The sequence below is a fragment of the Maylandia zebra genome, linkage group LG7, assembly GCF_041146795.1.
Source record: "Maylandia zebra isolate NMK-2024a linkage group LG7, Mzebra_GT3a, whole genome shotgun sequence".
Lineage (NCBI taxonomy): Eukaryota > Metazoa > Chordata > Actinopteri > Cichliformes > Cichlidae > Maylandia > Maylandia zebra.
The window spans coordinates 41,647,059-41,670,515 of NC_135173.1; the positions used below are offsets into that span (position 1 = coordinate 41,647,059).

A 23,457-nucleotide genomic window follows, 5' to 3' on the forward strand; every position below is an offset into this window, starting at 1 on the left:
ACAGTTTGTTTTACTAAGAAACTTTTCTTTATATCTAAGGTTTCTTTTAGTTATTTATTCTTTTGTTCTACTTTTTTTGAAGTTCCCAAAGCAGTGGATGAGAAAAAAAACTAAACATTTTTCCAAACTGACACTTTTCCTGTGCACATCCCCATTTCCAGGTACCCTTCTTTTCTGATTGATTATTTTATTTATTTAATTAGTTTTTATTCAGTGCAATTCAAGATTGATTGTTAGCCTTGTCCCTTGTGTACAAGAATGAGCCACATTTCTGTACATAAGGGAAAATCATTTTACATGATTTGCCTTTTATTATCATTTAAATTCATTTATTTAGATAGCATTCCAACTTTTTTAAGAAAAGTCTGATGTACATCTGAATTGCAAGACGGTTACCTTAATTGCTGATCTGAAAACTACCAAACATCTATTGAAATTATTTCTTTAATTCTTTGAATCTACATGTATCATGACTTTTCCATTTTAAAGCCCTCAGTAGTATATGTAGTATATGTTTTGGTTGAGAGCCAAGAGCACTTGCTCTATAGGTATTTCTACAGAGGGTTTCTAGTTATCTGCTTTTTGCAGACAGGTTTTAAGTGGCAAGCAATCCACTGATATGGGTTATGTGGAGGTGCTTCAATGATGTGTGGTGATAGAGGCTTTGCTCAACTTCTGCTGGCACTGCACTTTGTCAGCTAGGTGACCAAGAAAGCAGTCAGCAGTGCACTGTCTGTGATAAGTATAATGAAACTGCTGAAGAAATGAGCTACATTTCACAGACAGATTACCATGCATGGTGTATCCCAGCCAGCAAGTGAGTAAACAGGCAAGCATGGCAAGTACACTGTATCAGCGGTCCCAAACCCCCGGGCCACGGACCGGTACTGGTCCGTAAGTCGTTTGGTACTGGGCCGCGAGAGTTGAGGCTGAGGTGTGAAACTTATGGTTTTCAGCGTTTCTATCGGGTTTTAGTGTTATTTTTTTAATCATTTTTATCGTTAACTTGGTTTCCCTGGGTCTTTTCCCGTGTGTTATGAATAAATCTTCTTTTTCTGGTACTGGTACTGGTTTTATTTTGTTGTATTTATCTGCGACACCTTAAAGGCCGGTCCGTGAAAATACTGTATGACATAAACCGCTCCGTGGTGCAAAAAAGGCTGGGGACCGCTGCACTGTATACTCAAAAATACTGATATTAAATCAGCACTTGGGTCAACATTGCTTTAAAGGGTAATGTTCATTTGGATTTTAAAACTACTAAACATGATTTAACATGTTTTCCCATTAATTCATGTTCAGCAGCTTTTCTGACCTGGGTCACATTGTCTTCAAGTCAAGAGACTTATTTCCCCTTTTAAATTCACCTCCTGGCTGACCCAAAGGTGCCCTTGCTTCAAATTTTGTGGGCCTGTTCCAGGGTCACCTTCTTACCAGAGATAGCTGCAAACCTGCTGACACAACCTAATCAGAGTTCTTTGGGCGACATGTATCAAAGCATAAGAGCAAGAGGTGCAATCTGTATTTCTTGTAAAGGAAGCTCAGCTTGGCAGTGTCATTTTTTCTGCTACTGCCTGACGATCTGAGGGTATAACCACAAAGAAGCAGACAAACTGAGGGCTTGACTCTAATGATTAGCTTCCTCTTTCAGCACTACAGTCTAGCATAAACACTGCATTAAAGCTGATGTTTCACCAATCAATCTCCTGATCTCCCACTCAGACTTGTCAGATTCAAGATGGAGTATTTGTCTATGGGCAGATTCTATAGGCAGAGGTAACGCCAACTGATAGCCAAGCTACTTGAAAGTTTCTTCAAAGAATGATAATGAAATAATCAAAGATCAACTTAATAAGGTCAACTTCCACTACTGAGAAATGAATTCATCCTTTCTTTGTATAGTCACGTACCCAGTTTGAACATTTTTTTCAGTGAAACAAAAACTTGTTCTATAACACATTGCTAGTCCACCACTGACTAAAGTCACCATTTCTAAAAGACAACAGTGTGCCACTTTAAACCTCCTGTCATATTCACAGAGTTGCTTTCTCTCTCTTTATCCCGTGTGCTAAGCTGCATTCAAATTACTTCGAAATGAGGACTCATTATTCATTAAAGTTTACTATGTAATGTGTAGTTTGTAAAATAGGGTCAGACAGTGATAAGGTACAATATGCAGCATAGTACATTTATGTGAAGTTTTGTCATTTGTCAGAACACATTTAATATGTTTATTATGTGCAACAAAAATAAAAAATGCCTGAAGTAGAACAAGCCAAGCGGCTCAAAATTACACTTTAACATTTGGCTATCCTCCCCTGTTCAATTGTCTGAATAAATGGTTATTAAAATCTTGGCTGACAATGGATATTTTAAGTGCTTTGTCAGTTTTAGTAACTGCCACAGCAGGGCATGTTTCCTTTTGGTTGTTTTTTATTTGTTTTTTGTGTACACACACACACACACACACACACACACACACACACACACACACACACACACACACACACACACACACACACACAGAAATATCCATCCATCCCCTTGCTTCTGCTTATCCTTTTTCAGGGTTGCGGGGGGAGCTGGAGCCTATCCAAGCTGTTTTAGGGCAAGAGGCAGGGTACGCCCTAGACAGGTCGCCAGCCTGTCGCAGGGCTAACACATATACACAGACAATCATTCGCACTCACGTTCACTCCCACATTCATATCCCCACTAAGTGCATATCTTTGGACTGTGGAAGGAAGCCGGAGGACGTAGGGAGAACTCACGCAAACACGGGGAGAACCTTATAGACATATCCTATGAGATAATGGGTCTCCAGTATGAGCACCAGGCCCTGACATGAGTCACAAGAAGAAGCTGCTAGTAGATGAGACACACCCTTACTAAAGGCTAACTGAAGACTGGACAGTCCTGACATTCCTGATCCCCAAGGATGCCCAGAAGGGATTGGTCCCATCGAATTACTGGCCAGTCTGCCCCAGTACCACGTCAAGCATCATAGCAGCTAAGATGAACAGGCATATGGCTCAGGATGTGTATGTGTATGTGTATATAGTATGTGTGTGTGTATATACTACTGCTCCCTTTTTAAGTTGCAATGGAAATATTTTTCTCTATGAAGTATTAGGTGTATAAATGTTTCAAGATGGATGTGGTTAGATAGCTCACATTCATCTTCGTGCAACTTTAATGATCTTTTGTAATGTCAGTCAGAATGTGCTCTTAATTGCATCTCTTGACAATGAGGCTTAAAAATATTCTTTGATCTTTAGTCAGAATTTGATTTTTTTTTCTTTTTTTGGGGAGATAAACATAATTACATTTATACATGGTGAACATTGGGCAAGAAATCACTAATATTTAAAATTGTATAATGGTAGTTTTCAGGTTCCATAAGTTAATAAAAGATATAAGACAGTTCAAGCTTTACATGTATAGTTTAGAAAAAAATGTGGCAAATGCAGCATTTGAAGCAACATCTAAGTCATCTGAGAAAACTTTAGGGAAGCTGGTAATTCTAACCTAATAAATAAAACAAAGCTTTAGAGCATACTCTCAAAACACATTGTGTTCTGAAAGCTTTGACAGCAATCCAGTTTTAGTCATTTTATATATGCCTGGAGCACATCCACTGGCAGCAGGACTCAGACCTCAGCCAATGACATGAAAGGTGAAAACATCAGGTTGCATTAAGAGAGGGGGAGGAATCCAGAGATCAAGAAGCATGGTTAACATTAACCCTTTATATTGACTTTACATTATTTTAAAGGGAATATTATTTTCAGCACGGTAGCTCTGCTTTGTAAAAGCACTGTAAGCGCAGTAATCCTCACAAGGGCTGCATTGTTATAATAACGAATCAGCAGACGCCACAAGATACCTACAGGGACAATGATGGATGGATCTTCATCTCTGACCTCAAACCTCACAGAATCAAGTAAAGAGTTTGGTTCACATAATATGTGAAGGCAAATGCTACAAAAAGTAAGGTGACAGAAGTTTTGTAGTACTAAATTAATTCTTTTGAGTTTAGTTGGATCAACATAATCACATAGCAAGGGCAAGGAAAGAGAGCACTGCTTGTCCCATGAAATCTTAAAGTATCATTTTAAATATACTAAAATAAAATTAGTCTCTGTCTTCATATTCTGAAGAACATTCTTGCGCATAAAGTATCTCATATTGCCTATTTGCATGCACCCATCTTGTGCCATTCTGTGATTATATTTGATTATTTGATATATTGTGACTATATATTTATGTCTAGAAGCTAGCTGGACTAAGAGCCACTAGAATCTATAGTTTCTTCATGGGAGTGTCCACGGGGTGGCTGTGGCTCAGGTGGTAGAGCATGTTACCTGCTAACCAGACGGTTGGTGGTTTGATGCCCTGTGTGCTCTAGTCTTCCCTTTCGTCTAGTCTTCACCAAGTTGCTCTCTCATACTCCAATGGATGCATTAATGTGTGTGAATGTTAGCTAGTAAGCACTTGGATAGAAAGACTATAGAAAAAAGTGCTTGTGTGAATGGACGAGTGAAGCAAGCTGAGTGTTCAGAGTAGAAAAGTGTTACATAAGAACCAGTCCATTTATCATTAACAATGGGTGGAGCTTGGTATGGTGAGAGGCCAGAAGGTTTTTCGTCTGGATGAACCTCTGATTTGATGGGAGACTGAAGAAAGACCATTGTCCTAGTCAAGGTATTAATGTTCAGATTTCACAACTCTAGGTCAGCTGTAGGTGAGATCAACTGCATTAGCAATCACATGCATAGATGTGTGGAAACACGTAGCAGCAGAAGTCAACAAGCAAATTCCTTTGTAATTTATCAACTCATCAGATATGTTTTCCTTTGCTAATTTCCTTGACCAGCAGGTGTAATGCAGAGATGTTTGTGTGTAGTCTGAAAAAAACCTTTAATGCCCTTCCCATGTTTGCTATGAAATGTTCAGATTATGAAAGATAAGCATCAAGCTCATACATTTAACGACATATTTTGCGAATACACTACTTTAATTTTTTATTAATATTTTCAGTCTGTTGAAGATACTATAGTTAACCATGTCAAAGAATCCTCAAACCTCCTTCAAGCCATTTCCTTTCTTAAAAGGCCATCAGACACCACTGGATTATGCTCTACAGCAAATTGTTGCACATCCCATTTCAATCCTTAAAGTCATTATTTATATCCCCGTGTTTAATGGAAATGTTTTTCCTTTTTTTCATCCACTACATTCTTCACCTTAAAGCAGATTATGTGTTGTTGTTGGAAACACATCTTTATAGAATAGGTTTACACATTATGTGGATTAGTAAACACAATCTATGCTTCAGTTTTCATCAGGCTTATGAACAAGATTTACTCAGACCTCTGGGAAATAATTACAGCTTTTTACCAGATCCTTTTCATCTCTTTGCTTACCAGCCAACTATATTACTTTACCAAAATAAATATCCCTTTCCTTTTTTAAAATTAAATTCACACTGAAGTACAGAGCACAATAACTCTTTATTGTTTTGATGTGCGAACACCAACAATGCAATTTTCTATCTTCTTGTTTTGTATAAAGAGTGGTTCAGTTTACTTCTTAATTACAACTGTACAGCTGTATTTACTGATTACAGATACAACATTATGTTCTGCTACTATCAAAGAAATTATTACACATCAACTGGATAGAATTCATAGCCAACTGTCACAAAATAAGTGTGTCATTTTTTTTTTAACACAAAAATTGTGTATTTGTGCAATTTTCTCCCACCTCAAAATAAGGTGAGAAAAACTGGACAACATAAATACCACGACAGAGTAAGTAAACGTGATTTTGAGTTAAGGGGCCCGCTAGCTATGTTTTTCATCTGTGTCATAGCAGATATGTGCATATGTCACTAGGGCACTGTTTAAAATCAAACACATTGTCCTTTCTGTTTTATTTTTCTATAATGCTTATATTATTATCTTTTGCCTGAACTGATGTTTACAAGCATTAACTGTAGTACCTCACTTTTTCTCTGCTGCACAACAAATTTATTTAAGTGGACAGCTTCTGAGTAGTTTTGAAAGGGTAGAAGGGTCAAAGACACACAGAGAGAGAGAGAGAGAGAGAGAGAGAGAGAGAGAGAGAGAGAGAGAGAGAGAGAGAGAGATGCAATATAAGGAAGCAGACTGTCCATGCAGGTTTTGTCAGGAACTACTGCAGTTCCTTATTCACTTTATCTTTGCCGCTTTTTTATTAATTAGCATTTGCAGGGAAAATCATCAGCTTGAATTAAATTTGAATCTTGAATTAAATGAAATGAGACAATCATAACTTAACTATTTAGTATGAATTTAACTATTTAGGTGTAAAGAAATGGGAGGAAGCTTGTTTTTCTTTTGCATGCGTTTGCTTCGTTTTTTTGATGAAACACTTCACTGATCAAATCAGTGGATATGAGCTGACATTCCCAATTGTTGTCATCTCCTTTTGGGAACTGTCAACAGTACCCATAATCATCACTTCCAGTTGTTATGACCTTGTCAGCTGTAATGACTATTACAGATAATATGACATACACCAGTTGCCTCTGGAGATTACAGCTGTAAGGAAAAAAATAGCAGCAGCACTTGGATGTTTTTGATCCCTAAACACAGAACTTGTATGCAATAATACTGTAAATATATAATACATATATCAAGTAATACACTCGGATTAAGCAATATACTTATATTCTGCTTCTTACTGCCTATTTAGGAAGGACTGACTGTAAAGCTGATCATAGAGAAATATTGTATGTATACTATTTATGTCCAATACATAAATATACATTTACAAACAGTGCATTTGATAAGTGTTTTTCTCTTCTAGCCCCATCCTTTATTAGTTTGGATTTGATTACTATTCTCCAATTATTTCACATATATAAACAGCCCTGTCTTCCCCTCAATCTTGGGCTTAGCATCTGTTGATCTCCCTTGTGGTATTGTTTTTAAACTTCAGTTTTAGATTTTGACAGCAACCTGATTTGCTATTTTTAAGGATTCAAAGACAACTGTTTTCTATGCAGGATTAATAGACTAAATGTGGTAATGTGAGTGTGTATCTGTAACTAATTAGACACACTCACAACTTATCAATTGGAGTGTTATCAAAATTACCAAAATATCCTTGGTTAATATTTTTAGGATTTGAACATTCACTAGTTTTTCTTCCCTTTATCCTAGTATTATCCCAGTATTTTCATGTTATCCCAGCAAACATGAACATACTCTTGGTACTTTATAACTGTATCACATAACTCTGCTCTGGCTAGCTGTTTCTATCTGTAGACACTAATTAGTCTAGCAAGAACAGCGGGCAAGAGCATATTAAGAGAGCATTGCCACAAACATCTATTTCCTTCCATCTTTTTTATGTAATTTAGGACTGTAGTAGGCTGGAGTCCATTCTGCGATGTACAGATTGACAGGTGTGTTAAACCTTAAAATTTAGCCCCTCCGGTGGTCCTCTTTGGACTCTCGGGCTCTGGGGGGCCTGTAGATGTCTGGGGTCTGAGTCTCCTCCCTGCATGCTTCATGTCCTGGCTCCCCACACCTTCTATCAGATCGTTACATAGAGAAACCTTTTGAATACAAGCGTGCTCACGGACAGGGGTGCACACAGGTGTACACATGGGTGTTCACAGACACACATTGTATCTTCCTTGGCTGCTGCCTCAAAGCATACCTTGCATTGTCGGTCTTGCGTGCTGCTCAGTAGCATTCAATATTTATTTTTTACTGTTACTTATAGTTATCTAGGTTGTTGCTGTGGTCTCCCTACTGTGTTGTTCTCTTTTGTTTTCTCCAGCAGGTGATCTAGTGGACTTTTTAATGTCTTTTCTTACTGTCCCTCTTCCCCTCTGTTTTTCTTCCCCTCTCCTTTTCTTGAACTTCTCTTGTCTTTTTCTTTGTCTTTCCTATCCCCCAGTGATGTCTGTTCCTTTAGTAATAACTTAAAAGTTAAAAAAATAATAATAAAGAAAAAAACAATTAAATAATAATTTAAAAAAATAAATAAACATTTAGCCAGTCTATTACAGGGATAACAAAGGGAGACGGGCAAACATTCCCACTCACATTCACATCTATAGCTAATTTAGAATTACCGGTTAACCTCACATGCATGTCTTTGGATGGTGGGAAGAAGCCAGAACACCTGGAGGGACCAGGACAACATACAGAAAGGCCTGTGTCGGCAATTGGAATTGGACCCAGCAGCTTTTAGTTCTGCACCACCATGCCACTTTGTTTCCACAAACAACCTTACTTTAGTATTCAAAATTTCTAATCTCACTTTTTAAAAGTCTTCGTACAATGTTAATTGTCTCCCTGTTTGTTACTGTTATATTTCAGTAACATTTGTAACCACAGTTACATCATGCAAACATCATTGTCAAACATAATTAAACAAAACAAAGGTGACCTGAAGTGTTTAAACCCAGGAGTTCACAAACCTGCTAAATGATGGTGCTCTTATGGATACTTGTGGAAGTCATCTTCAGCTCTTCTTTACTGGGTCTCTAAACCTTTTAGTTTCAGAAGGTGGATTGTCACTTATCAATTCTGACATAAACCTACTCAACTTAAGGCTGAGACTGAAAGACAGAAAATGTAGAAAAGAAGCATACGTGAAAACAACAACATGTATAGATTACAAAATTAGGAGACATAAATAGAATTACAATGTCCTTTTGATTTTCTGCTTCTCATTTAAATCAAATGGAGCACAAATTGAATCAGAACATCACTGACAATGAAAATCAGTGAGGAAATAGGAAGTGAGAGAACATAGAGCAGGACAAAAGGAGAGAAAGAAAATGAGTCATAGGATTTCTATTTAAGTTAATGATTGTCGTAAGAAGGTCCCCCGGAGGGTCTGACATTAAAAAAAAGCAATTGACTAGACTGACTTAAATGAGCAGTGTTCAGGAGAGTGCAGGCATAGAGAAATTAAGTCCTCACAACCATAAAATCCATCACTGCAGGAATGTTCAGACCATGGTTTCGTGGTGACAGCAGATGGGAAATTGTAGAGCAGAGAATAGTGTTGCTCTTATAGATAAATTCAATGAGACACTGTGCTTCACAAATTGTAACCACATAAAGACTTCTGCAAAATGGAATATTTCCATACTCGCATAAGGATATCAGGCTCATTTATCAGGCTATCCTAATACATTCATTTTGGCTACTTAATAGGACACTTTAGCTCACAAATGTATGTGTTATCTTGTTCTTTGTGTTGATTTTCTATTGAGATTCTTTACGTGTTGTTCAGTTTTGGAAATTTCAGTCTTTTCTCAGTTCACCAATATACCACAGAGAGCTAGGCAACCATTCACACTCACATCTACAGCCAGTTAATCTCAAATGCAAGTCTGTTGATGGTAGGAGGAGCAACTCACACTAAACCAAGCTAAACAGAATAAGCAGCAATAAAGGCTGAAAAAAATAAATTGCTAAAGGGTGAACTCTCTCTTGCACATCTCTCAATGGGATATTGTTTATAGTGTCATGTGGAGTATGTTGGTTTCGGGATCCAAATCTTGACTTAATCCAGATCGAGGTAACTGACAAAGACAGCTGAAAAAAAGGGGAAGAAAAACATTCAAAAGATAATTCAGAGAATTGGCCAAGCCATTGGGCACCACTGGCCTCCTGGTTGCACCCCAGGAGGCCAGTGGTGCCCAATGGAAACTAAACAGCTCAGGGGGCTGGTCCAATGGCAGAGACCCTCTGGTGGCCTGGTTGGAGGCTGGTGTCAGTGAAAGAGAAGGAACAGACAGACAGCTGTCGACTAAGGAAAACAACAGAAATCTAACTGAAACTAATACCTCAGACTCAGATATTAAATAAACACGATTTTAACACTTCACAACTAAAAGCACTGGGTCAGAGACCCAGGACCATGACATGTAGGGTAAACTTCAGTGAGTCGTTGCCGCAAACTGAAGTGCAAGGACAGGTAAATAGGATTAACTCCTCCTCAGTACTTCAATCAACAACCTAGTAACAGCCAAACTGCTGTGTATGACATAGTCAAACTTGGTTTGTCGTGGGAAGAAAAGCACGTGTTGTTTGAACCTCTTTCTCTCTCTACTCTGAAGCATCTAATTGAGAAACTGAACAATACTAATCTTGTACATGATGTTCTTCCATCCCGTATAGTCAAGGATTGTTTTAGTGCAATTGGACCTTGTCTATTGTCCATATTGAACTCCTCCTTGCTGTCCGGCTATGTACCATCAGCTCTTAAACATGCTATAATCCAACCTGTTCTTAAAAAAAGTAACCTCGATCAAAATGATTATGCCAATTATAGGCCGATTTCTAAACTTCCCTTCGTGGCTAAAATTCTTGAGAAGGTAGTTCTGCTTCAACTTCAGACCTACCTGGATGAGAATAACATTAATGATAAATATCAATCGGCCTTTAAACAACACCACAGCACTGAATCAGCACTGCTCCGAGTTTTTAATGACCTTTTACTAATGGCTGACAATGGACGCCCCTCTGTCCTAGTGCTATTGGATCTTTCATCGGCATTTGACATGGTTGACCATAACATACTATTGGCGAGACTAGAGCACACTGTAGGCATCAAGGGCGCTGCCTTGGATTGGTTTAAATCTTACCTCTCTGATCGGCTCTCTTCGGTTCACTTGGCCACCTCCTCCTCCTCCGCTGTACCTGTTTGCTGTGGTGTCCCCCAGGGATCTGTGTTAGGCCCTACCCTGTATGCTTCCTTTAAGTGTCATTTTTGAGAAATACCACATTGCCTTTCACTATTATGCCGATGACATCCAGATCTATTTTGAGCTGAATGATGATCTAGCTATGTCCGTGAGTAACTTTCGAGAGTACATGTGTGAGGTCAAGCTATGGCTTCTGGCAAATTTTCTTATCCTTAATGATAAGAAAACTGAAATTATGATCTTTGGCAGTGACGCTCTTCGTGCCAAACTTCATGATGCTTTTGGTTTTCTCACTAGTTCTTTCCCTGACACTGTTAGGAATTTGGGTGTGCTACTTGACAGCTCATTTAAACTTGATAAACAAGTGTCTGCTGTCGTCAGATCTAGTTTCTACCAACTTCGCCTTATTTCCAAAGCCAAACACTACATCCCGCACAATGACTTGGAAAAGCTTATCCATGCCTTTGTAACGTCAAGACTAGATTACTGTAATTCACTTTATTATGGTCTCCACTCTACCCTTTTACATAGATTACAGACAGTCCAGAATGCCGCTGCACGCATTCTAACTAAAACTAAGAAGTTTGCTCACATCACTCCCGTCCTTGCTGATCTGCACTGGTTGCCTGTGAAATTTCGTATTCAATTCAAAATTCTGTTGTTTACTTTTAAAATTACTAATAACACAGGGCCAAGTTATCTTAAGGAACTCTTAAAATCATATCTTCCTACGAGGGCCTTAAGATCCTCCTCACAGTCATTGTTGGTTCAGCCCAGATCTCGCTTGAAGTCTAGAGGTGATCGAGCATTTGCTCTAGCTGCACCTGAGCTGTGGAACAATCTCCCGATTGGCATCCGGGCGTCTGATTCTATTCAATCTTTTAAATCACGGCTTAAAACATATTTGTTTGAACTTGCTTTTTCTACTAGTTAAATTCTCGCCTCGCTTCTGTGAGTTATTCTATTAATGTGTCTGGTTGTTTTGCGTTGTCCTGCGCTGTCAATGTTTTCTATCACTGTGTTTGATGGTACAGCTTTACTCTGCTATAGCTGTGTGCTATAGCTTATTCTTATTAGTGGTCTTTACCTGTGAACATAATCTCACACTTATATGACTCTGACGTTATAGTGCTAATTATTTTATTATTTTATTGTTGCGTTGTCTATGTTCTCTATCACTGTGTATGATGGTACAGTTCTACTTTGCTATAGCTGTGTGCTATAGATTATTCCTATTAGTGGTTTTTACCTGTGAACATAATCCCACACTTATATGACTCCGATGTTTTAGTGTAAATCATTTTATTGTTTTATTGTTTTATGTAAAGCACTTTGGCATGCCCCTGGCTTTTAATGTGCTCTATAAATAAAGATTGTTGTTGTTGTTGTTGTTGTTAGGTTTAAGAAAGTGATATAAGGTGCATAGATAAGCTGGGGCCTCAGTAGCTACTGAGAGGGGCAAGACACAGTCTAAACTATAACTACTGTATACTGGTTCTTGATTGTTTATAGTATTACCAGATGGTCATTTTAACGGGTATAGAGTTTGTTTGTTTTTTTGTTAATTATCATGGTTATTGACAGTACTGGTGTATCATAACACATCTACGAGAAACTAACAAGAATGTAGAAGAATACACTCTCAAGAAGTGAGAGGAAAAGAGTGTGCCATTATTCACAAAGTCTGCGACACCATAACAGACTAACACATCTGTCTTTGATTAAACAGTCTCCATCCAGCATCTCTTTCAGCCTTGACATTCCCCTAAAATTTTCTAAAGCTACCATTAGAGGTGTGAAAATGCAACAGTGATTTCCAATAGTTTTAAAATCACATATCAAACAACACACATCTTATTGAAAGCAGGATTTTCAGAAAACATTGTACAATTGTTACTACACTGCACAGCCTGTCCACAATTCTGTGTTGTCTATATCCCCTGCTGATGGAAAGCAAAGTTGCACTAGTATTCACCAGAGATTTTTTTCTTTCTGTTTGTTTAATATGTCTCTGCTTTCAGAGTCTGTGAAGGTTTCTTGGAGGAGAAATTAGTTTGTCTTTCCCTTGTGTGCTTTTTGCGAAAGTGGTTAGTGTCACTGACCTAAGAAGCAGATGTCTGTATTTTATTTATTTATTTATAACCTCCCTTTCTTCATGATCTAATTTTACTGCATCATCATTTCCTCTGGGCTCAGATATATTTCATAAAACCTTTTGATTTTAGGCTCTGCGTTATTTATTATCTCTTTTATCTCTATGGCCTGCATATGTGCTTCCACTTTTCCTGCTCATATAGTCAGATGAGTTTTCGACACACCCATGCATACAATTGCAGGTAAATTGTTTTAAAATTGATGGCAAAGCCTCAATTCTACACTAAGATTAGAAATGGGCCAGGCACACAGTTCCAGTGAAGCTCTTACACATGAAAGTTTAAACTACACCGAATCCTGTTTATTTTGCTTTGGCAAAATTCAAACCCTGCTAAACATCTATAGCCAAGTGTGAGAACTCACAACCAAAAAAAACCCTGAAAATATGGGGATATGAGTATTTTCTGGTAGGCTTTTTTTAATCTTTTGTTTTGTTTATCTGGGTGCTTTACTGTCGGCCGCTTTAGACTTGTTTTTAATAATTACCTTTTTTTTTTTTTTAAATATACAGTAATACACAGTATATTGTATTATGTTCTGTATTTTATTTGGGGGGGGGGGGGGGGGATCCAATGGATTAAAACACAGAAATAATATGAGGAATCGATAGGAAACGAGGTTATGGGAGGCTGTTCTCTGTACTAATTCCTGGCCACAGCCTCTGCAGCACTTTTAATTAGTTTATTCGTTTCTAAATGCAGACAGAAGATTTAAGAGTGCTCCCTTTACTTACTTCTCTGACCTAAATGGGATAAATTGGACTGGGATTAGTTCTCGGCACAACAGTCAGCATGTGATTGGTGAAAAATGATTCCTCCTCAGGATGCTGTACAAGCCAAGACATTAAACGCCAGATAGAAATAAGACATCCTCTGATAGCAACTTTAATTTGTTCCATATGACTAACAAATTACTTCACTTTCAGCTGTTCCGTACTGATTGATTTCATCGTCTCTTTGAATTTAAATACCTCTGTGCTTTCATTTGTCAAGTCAAAATTATTAGAAACGCTGAGCAGTATAAATAAAATGGTGCAGGTGTTAGGACCGATTGGAACCCAAGTATTTTTATTATTATTATTATTATTACAGTGCAAATGCAAACTAAAACCTAAAAGAAAATAGCATGCATTTTACTGCCTTACCTCCTATTTTTTAATCTTCTCCAGGCAGTCACCAGAGAAGAAATGGATGTAATTTAAATGCAAGTGGAAATGTAAATTCATTTAGGATTACCTGTGAAGGAATAGATCAGAGGAGGCATTTAAAAAGAACAGGTTACATATGTGCATGGGTGTTTGTTTCTTTTGTTTATATGCTGTTTATATGCAGATAGGGTGCAGTGAATGAGGCTGATTTGACTCATCTGATGCAATACGGTTGTCTACTTATGTTGCAAGCGCACCTTTTTTTGGCACATTAAAACCACCTGCCAAATATTGGGCTTATCCCCTTTTTGTGAGCCGCTTAGCATGTGAGAAATTTTAGACCTACAAAGATGCTTTCTGTGATCAAAGTATTGTTCCTCTCTTCAGCTCCATTGAACCTCTCACCTTTTCAAAGGTTACGTCATGAATGTGCATTAAAAAGTTAGTTGAATGTTTCTCAAAACCAATCACTCAAGCCAGACGATGGTGCTCTGTAGTCTCTTTCTACAGGTGCAGAATTATAAGAATCGTCATGTGTCTTGACCGTGTATCTGTGATTGCCACGAGGTGTGTGTACCTCCTGAGAACCTTGTGGCGGGTTCCCACTGTAAAGCCAGTGTGTGTCGCCTTGTTTTCTCACATTTCCTGTGTTGCAGCTGTGATGTGAACAGTGTTGCTCTTTAATTGACTGGGCTCTGTGTTGTCCAAAGTTCTGTTACAGACAGCGAGGCCCGGTCCTTTGGGAGGAATGTCATCTCTGCACAGGCAGCCTTACACCAAGGGCTCAGTGCTTTGGCAGCCTGCTTTAACATCTTGACATGACTCAGCCAGCTAATGAACAGCAACACAGACCCATGGGGCAGCACATACAAGCTCATGGACAAACACACTCCTATACACCCATAATTTATTTTCCTTCCAGTGGCTAGAATCATTTTTTAATCATATCTTTTTTTCTTCTTTAATCTTAATACATTTTTTTGTTTCCAGCTTCTCATTGTGTTTCTACTTTGCATGAATTAATAACGCATTAAAGAGCTACAGCTAAACTGATTGTCTGGCAGATAAAATAATGCATCAAAAGAGAGGGTTGTTCCACTGGATTCAATGAAGAGACAAAGACAGAATTAGATTCTTTTTCATCTCCAATGAAAACTTTATAATATTACATTTTCTCTGTTGTTCATCCCCTCTCGTCTCCTCCCATTCATTTTCTTATATCCTCATTAGCACTCCACACCAAGGTCAGCTGAGTTATTAATCAAGTATAAAGAAAGAAGGGCACATTTTATAACTTGTTCAGTCAGGCATGGGTATAAATTTTTCTCATCTAATGACATGTATCACCCTGTTATAACCGAGGAGAAGAAAAACCCTGAACGACAGGTATGTTTGCAGCCATCAACAGGCTAACTTAAGATGTACCAGCATTTCAATCATACATCCAGATCTCATTTGGAAGCTGCAGGGTTATTTTCTTCTCTATAGTTTTAAAGTTTAAAGTTTTAAATTCTGTTTGTTTTAATAATAAGAGTCCTGCTTTTGCAAACCACTTACTGTGCGGCATAACTTGTAAATAGCAGGATGTCGCTATTCATATCAAGCAGTACCTCACACTAATGCTGCCATTTACAGCCAGCTCAAATGCTTCCCCTCTAGTAATTTTGGAAAGAAAAAACCTTATGTGTGGCCACAGGGCTACAATCCAGTCTGTCAATCAGCTCTTGTGAACCGCAACCTTTACAAATTCAAGTTTAGTGGGCTCTTTTGTAGCATAAAGCACATAATACCATTATAGGAGAGTCACTCATAACTCCCAATAGCAATCCAAAGTGACAGTGTGAAAAAGAGGGGGCAACAGAGGAAAAAAAGTAACAACAAATATAGATGGAGAACCGCTTCTGGTAGGCTAGAATTTGAATATCAGCTAATGCAAAACTAAACCAACAACACAGCAGTGCTCATTAGCTATATTCCATGAATTCAAAAACTTTTTGGCAAAAGAAAGTATCTCCTTGACTGACCTCTTGAATGTTAGGGACTTCCAGTTGGGCAGTATTTTTAGCTACATCCACACAGACTTCTGCAGGGTACATTTGATGGGAGGAAGGCATTTATCCTGCCAGAAGACTCAGTTCTGTTTTTAAATCTCTTTGAATTCCCCTGCTAAAAAAACAACACACATACTCCCACAAGTAAGATTATCATTTGACTAAATTCAAACAATAACAGGTTATTTAATTTCTTTGTACATTTAAAAAATACTTCAAATAATTGCCATTATTGCTTTGACAACCACGGAAGTCCAATTCAAAAGCCCTAAATCAGCTTGACTGTATGACATTCATAGAAAATGTTGAGCCACATGTGATGAAATATAATGCATAAAGTATTATTCTTTCAGATAATTCTCCTGATAATAAAACATCAGAGTTCTCCACCGTTATGCCCCCTGAATGATTAGAGGGTCGGTGCATAATCCTTAGATGCAAGTAATTTAGCTGCTACATGTTAACAGAGCCTGTCAAACTCAGATAATTAAGGAGTATTAAAAGAGAGATGGCAGTGCTTGGCAGGACATCACCGATTCTGGTCCCTCAGGATATTTCTGCTGTGGGCATGGACAGTGTTTATGTATAAGAGAGAAGATAGTACATATATTTTCTTGAAAAGAAAATATTATGTTTGGATATTTTGTTTCTATTTTTTTTTTTTTACTTAACACTGACTTTTTTTCTATGTTTTCATATTCTATTAAGTCTGCTGTTACAAACTGGAGATGTACCTGAAATATATCATATTTCCTCCTGAATGAATAAACAAAACTTTCACCTGATAATGACTAGAGATGGACCGATCCGATATTACGTATCGGTATCGGTCCGATACTGACCTAAATTACTGGATCGGATATCGGAGAAAAATAAAAAATGTAATCCGATCCATTAAATATCACGAAAGCATCTCACAAAACTTGCAACACGCCGTAACTCGCCTCAGAATGTTAGCACGTCGGAGCAGTGTGCATCACGTGATAGAGCGGCTGTGGCATGCGGGACCTGTCGGTGGTCTGGATAGCATGTGGAGCTTCGCTAGCAACCCGGCATTTCATCTCCGACAAAGTTATCCCCGAGAGAAGTAAAGCAAGTGTGTAAGTCCATCTCTGAATGTAAAGCATTCCTGCGTTAAGCTTAACAAGCGATATATGGAGCGACTGCCTCTCCTGCTGCTACTTCAATCATGAAACTGCTTATAATGATCAGCTGGTCGGCTTTTCTGTCGCGAGTCCGTCTGTCTTGTTTGTTTTTGGCCCACTTTGCACCAGAAAGAGGAAACCAGCGGCTGAACAACAGCAGCACGTTTAAGCTTGATCAGCTGTTGTTAGAATGTATTTAATATTACTTTCTACTCGAGGATCTTTTTCTACGTAGCTGACGCTGGTAACTGTGCAGGGGCGCATCTAGCAAAGTTTAGCCAGGGGGGCCGATAGGGCATTAACAGGGAAAAGGGGGCACAAAGACATACTTTTCTTTCTTATTCTCATTTAAAATGTCTAATAAATAAAAGCTTTTAATAAATAATTATCTGACACCCAAAGTTTTAATTTGATGTAAAATGAATAGAAGTCAATTACTGTATATAGTGACTATTAAGTCTAATATATATACCCTACACTCAGAAAAATTATGGTTCTTAAATGGTTCTTCAGATGTCTTCATGGTTCTTTAAAGAACCATCATACGTCAAAGAACCTTTTTATTTTGTGGATGGTTCTTCAGCTATTACAAATGGTTCTTTAAAGAACAAAAGGTTCTTTATCCTTAGCCATCTAAGTTTGATGGTGTAAATGGCATAAATATTTATTCACTATAATGAGGCTGTGAATTATACTGTGTGTTTTCTTTGTGTGCATGTGTGTGCGAAGGGGAAGGGCGGGATACCTGGCAATTACCCTTTAAGAGAAGATGGTAGGAAACTGAATATTCAAATAAAAGTTAGAAATATTTGCAAACAATAGACACAATACACACATTCAAATACTGTACTTTAGTTTTAAATTTTAATAAAGCATTACTATTTTCTACTCCAAGGCATTACTTTTGAGATTATTATATATTTTTGAAAATATAGCATAATGATAATACTAGTTATTGTAAACTTTACAAACCACCCAGCAGTATGTAAAGTCAAATTATAAAATACAAGTAAATAACAATTGCAGAACAGAATGTCAGTGTAATGGACACAGACTTCGTTTTGACAAAGCACACTGCTTAGGTAAATGATCTGAGTAGTTGTTCATCACTGATCAATTTGTTAATATGTGTTTCGAGCCAAATAAATGACAGGGAGAGAGAGAGTGACGTCAGAACAGGTCATACTATAACCTCCCGGGAGCGGACGGAGGGGGTCAGTCGTTGGGATGCGCATGCGCAGACAGAGTGTGCGAGCGGCGGGCCTTGACCTTTGGGAAAAAAAACTCACGGACGGTGACAGCGAAACGGATAACAGTCTTCAGTACCTGCTGGACTTTGAAGCTGTGGATTCTGGGACTGTTAGAAAAGGTAAAACATTTTCATTAAAACCTTATTACGGTTTTGTTTTTGTTACTCGTCATTGTAGCTTGCTGTTGATGTTGTGCTAACAGTAGCGATTAGCTAGATACGTTAGCCGTTGAGGTCAACGCAATTTAGTATCCAACGGTTTTCCTAACAAAACCACTGTTATAATTAAGTGAAGCTGCTCCCAGCTAATTTGAACCTTTGGCTTCTAAAATATGTGGTTCAATTGCGTGCTGCGTACATAACCTAATGTCAGCTAGACCGAAATTAAAATGTAATATATTGTTAAAGTCACTAAAATGGCGCCTGAAGCCTGTTGTGACGTGAGCTCTGTGTCTGCTCTAGAAACTCTTGAAATTCTGTAGATCTGAGCCGTACATTAAATACTCACATGAACCTGTACTTTGAATTCTGTATGAGCTGTATAAAATACAGCTATGCATAAGTGTTTTGAATGAATAATTAGATTAGATGACTCTTTATTGTCTAATCGAATTATATAGAAATGAATAGAAATGTGACATGAGAAGGTGTGTCTTTGACTGTTCCTGCATAACTTAGTTTCGGACTAGTTGACAAGTTATGCTCCGGTCATTTGATGTTTCCAAGGTAGATGTTCTTTTGTAATATAGTTAATTTTTTTGTATATTTCATTTATCCACCATCATACATCATACATACAAGCTAAGAAGAGGTCGTTATACTAACAAGAGGTATCAACGCCGGGCCAAAGTTCAGCACATGGTTAAAGTTTGTAATCCAGCCAGGGTGTAAATATCACTCAGCAGCCAGAGCTGAAGCAGGTAGCATCAACACATAAATCTACTCTACCCGGCTTAAATCACAAGAGCACCTCTGACCAAAAAGCTGTAGATTTTTCTTGTTTGCACAAATTAATCCAGATTCACATTAATTGTGTTCACAGCTCCAACAAAATGAGGAAGAGGAGGGGGAGAAACACAATTAGGTTGAATTACAATTGGATGGAAGGCGAGGACAAGGAGAAGGAAGCTTAGGATGAGGAGGAAGAAAAGCAGCAGGAGCATCTTTAGGGATCCCTATGATGTCATTGAGGTTGGTTTCATTAATATGGTCCTCTCACAAAGAACGATGACTTGTTTTAGTTCACCTACTTCCTGTATTAAATAGTGATGTGCAAAATGTTGTGAAAAACCATGGAGCAGGTACGTATAGTGCATCTGCAGGTAAATGAACATCAAATCTCTAAGACAGACTGAAATTTGTATATTTATCACCCTTATGATAAAACCCATGTCAGCCATTGGTTTATGGACTTTGTATTTTGAAGCCTCAACATTTGCTTTCTTGCTGTTGCTATGTTGGGACCATATTAGGATGAGGGATCAGAATCTGGAGTCATGCACACTATTGTTTCATTTAGTGTGTATCCATAAGATTCGTACAGCAGATCCAAGTTGTGCCTTGAAAACAGGAAAGTCGTCTGCATAGAGGAGAACTGTAATAGCAGGCTTGTAAAAAGTGAGGCTTTGTGCTCTCGTTTTACTTCTGTCACCCTGTTTTGATGCAGATTTCACTTGAAATCAGGCAAGAACTGGACTTATTTTTTTATGTGTTCTTGTGAATTGATTGTGTATCGCATATGTTTGATTTGACTTTCTGCAAGACAACAGTTGTCCGCTGGCCAAAAAAGTTTTCCAAATACCTCCACTTGATCTAGCCTGGATTTAGAAAAGAATAGCAAAAAAATCTGCACCTCCTGCTTCAGATGCAATTTGTGTTTCTGTGTTCAGAGGCAGCGGCGAGAGGGGAGACCTCGGCTCATCCAGCTGGAGAGCCTGACCAGGAGGAGTCGAACATTAACTGAGCTCTTCCAGGGCACCCTGCAGACTCGGCTGCTGGCATCGGCGAGGGATGACGTGAACGCCAAACTGGAGTCCATCACAGGTCAACTGCAGGTATGCGAGTCAGACCTTCTGAGGAGGGTTTCACTTTTCTCTTCTTTATAATTGACTCTTTTCTCGATCTCTTTCAGCTCCTTGTCTCAGAGTGGGAGGGATTTGAAGCACAAAGGGAGGAACTTGTCATTTGGTTGGCTGATATGGATGTCTGCCTGAGTGAGGTTGACCAGCTGACAGGAAACACCAGTGAAAAACTGAAACAACTGCAGGTGTGGGCTTGTTTTGATATGACATATACAGGGAGTGCAGAATTATTAGGCAAGTTGTATTTTTGAGGAATATTATTATTGAACAACAACCATGTTCTCAATGAACCCAAAAAACTCATTAATATCAAAGCTGAATGTTTTTGGAAGTAGTTTTTAGTTTGATTTTAGTTTTAGCTATTTTAGGGGGATATCTGTGTGTGCAGGTGACTATTACTGTGCATAATTATTAGGCAACTTAACAAAAAACAAATATATACCCATTTCAATTATTTATTTTTACCAGTGAAACCAATATAACATCTCCACATTCACAAATATACATTTCTGACATTCAAAAACAAAACAAAAACAAATCAGCGACCAATATAGCCACCTTTCTTTGCAAGGACACTCAAAAGCCTGCCATCCATGGATTCTGTCAGTGTTTTGATCTGTTCACCATCAACATTGCGTGCAGCAGCAACCACAGCCTCCCAGACACTGTTCAGAGAGGTGTACTGTTTTCCCTCCTTGTAAATCTCACATTTGATGATGGACCACAGGTTCTCAATGGGGTTCAGATCAGGTGAACAAGGAGGCCATGTCATTAGTTTTTCTTCTTTTATACCCTTTCTTGCCAGCCACGCTGTGGAGTACTTGGACGCGTGTGATGGAGCATTGTCCTGCATGGAAATCATGTTTTTCTTGAAGGATGCAGACTTCTTCCTGTACCACTGCTTGAAGAAGGTGTCTTCCAGAAACCGGCAGTAGGACTGGGAGTTGAGCTTGACTCCATCCTCAACCCGAAAAGGCCCCACAAGCTCATCTTTGATGATACCAGCCCAAACCAGTACTCCACCTCCACCTTGCTGGCGTCTGAGTCGGACTGGAGCTCTCTGGCCTTTACCAATCCAGCCACGGGCCCATCCATCTGGCCCATCAAGACTCACTCTCATTTCATCAGTCCATAAAACCTTAGAAAAATCAGTCTTGAGATATTTCTTGGCCCAGTCTTGACGTTTCAGCTTGTGTGTCTTGTTCAGTGGTGGTCGTCTTTCAGCCTTTCTTACCTTGGCCATGTCTCTGAGTATTGCACACCTTGTGCTTTTGGGCACTCCAGTGATGTTGCAGCTCTGAAATATGGCCAAACTGGTGGCAAGTGGCATCTTGGCAGCTGCACGCTTGACTTTTCTCAGTTCATGGGCAGTTATTTTGCGCCTTGGTTTTTCCACACGCTTCTTGCGACCCTGTTGACTATTTTGAATAAAACGCTTGATTGTTCGATAATCACGCTTCAGAAGCTTTGCAATTTTGAGACTGCTGCATCCCTCTGCAAGATATCTCACTATTTTTGACTTTTCTGAGCCTGTCAAGTCCTCCTTTTGACCCATTTTGCCAAAGGAAAGGAAGTTGCCTAATAATTATGCACACCTGATATAGGGTGTTGATGTCATTAGACCACACCCCTTCTCATTACAGAGATGCACATCACCTAATATGCTTAATTGGTAGTAGGCTCTCGAGCCTATACAGCTTAGAGTAAGACAACATGCATGAAGAGGATGATGTGGACAAAATACTCATTTGCCTAATAATTCTGCACTCCCTGTATTTGATATGAAACATACGTCAGAGACATTATCCTAAACTGGACTAACAAAGGACCATGAGTACAACATGAAACGTACATTACATAGCGTAATGCTAAAGTTCATTGATCATTTTAATCATAAACTTGTTGTTGAAATATTTTTACTGAACATGCAAACATCTGCTGATGAAAACGTGTTGATTTATTGGTCTGTTATGAAGCTATTGCTATTTCTAATGTGTTTTATCACTTTCTGATGTTTTATTAATTAAACAATACATGTACTGTTGTGTTATCTGTAGCTATAGTATTTATATATATTAGTATAGCAAATATATTTAATTATTACTGTTTAAAACACTAATATGTGACATGTATTAGTAGTGATGTTGTGCTGAGGGTTAAAATGCCTTTTTGTCTTTTGGTAACTACAAAATGACAATAAACCATTAATATATGTCTATGCTGTGCTCGTATTTATTTTTACCCTACTCAAATTCAATTTATGATGCATTTTATTTTGAAAGATTTAAAATGTTTTTTTAAAGAACCACTCAAAAAAGGTTGTTTAAAATGGTTATTTTAAAGAACCATTTGAAGGACCTTTTTAAAAATGGTTCTTTAAAGAACCATTTTTAAAAAGGTTCTTTGAAAAACCATTAAAGGTGCCCCAAAGAACCATTTCTTGATGGTTCTTTGGGGCACCTTTAAAGGTTCTTCAATGAACCACTGAAAGAAATGGTTCTTCAAAGAACCATTGTTTGAAAGGTTCTTTGTGGCACCAAAAAAGGTTCTTCTATGGCATCAGTCTAAAGAACCACTTTTGGTTCCAGTTGGCACCTTTATTTTTCTGAGTGTAGTAAGCTATAGCACTTTTTCCTTTGGGAAGGTACCATCTGTGCAGTCTGCAATTTTGTTGAAGAAAGATGTTGAATCTATTTAATATATTGAAAAATAATTGATTTCTGTGCATTTTTTTTCACACTGCATCAAATTAAGGTTGATTACGTCGATTAAGCATCATGAGGTGGAGCGTGAGGGGTGGTTCCCTATTTTTTATTTATTTATTTTTGTTGCTGGGAGTTGGAACCCTATTAGTTAGGTTGCTTAATATTTACGCTAAGTACTCTTTAAAATACCAGAATAGGGAGGATG

General features: G+C 38.2%; 2 protein-coding genes across 3 annotated transcripts in view; one reads left to right on the forward strand and one right to left on the reverse strand.

Annotated features, from left to right (window-relative positions):
- The window catches only part of LOC101469587 (syntaxin-2), a 306,839-nt gene that overhangs the window by 198,549 nt on the left and 84,833 nt on the right, over positions 1-23,457 (reverse strand). The gene's annotated exons all lie outside the window — the stretch shown is intronic.
- On the forward strand, positions 18,428-22,765 carry LOC143419493 (uncharacterized). The gene is made up of 4 exons (XM_076886383.1): positions 18,428-18,586; positions 19,509-19,657; positions 20,356-20,520; positions 20,598-22,765. Exons 2-4 carry the CDS (start codon positions 19,601-19,603, stop codon positions 20,796-20,798), a joined length of 423 nt encoding a protein of 140 aa, XP_076742498.1. The 5' UTR covers positions 18,428-18,586; positions 19,509-19,600; the 3' UTR covers positions 20,799-22,765.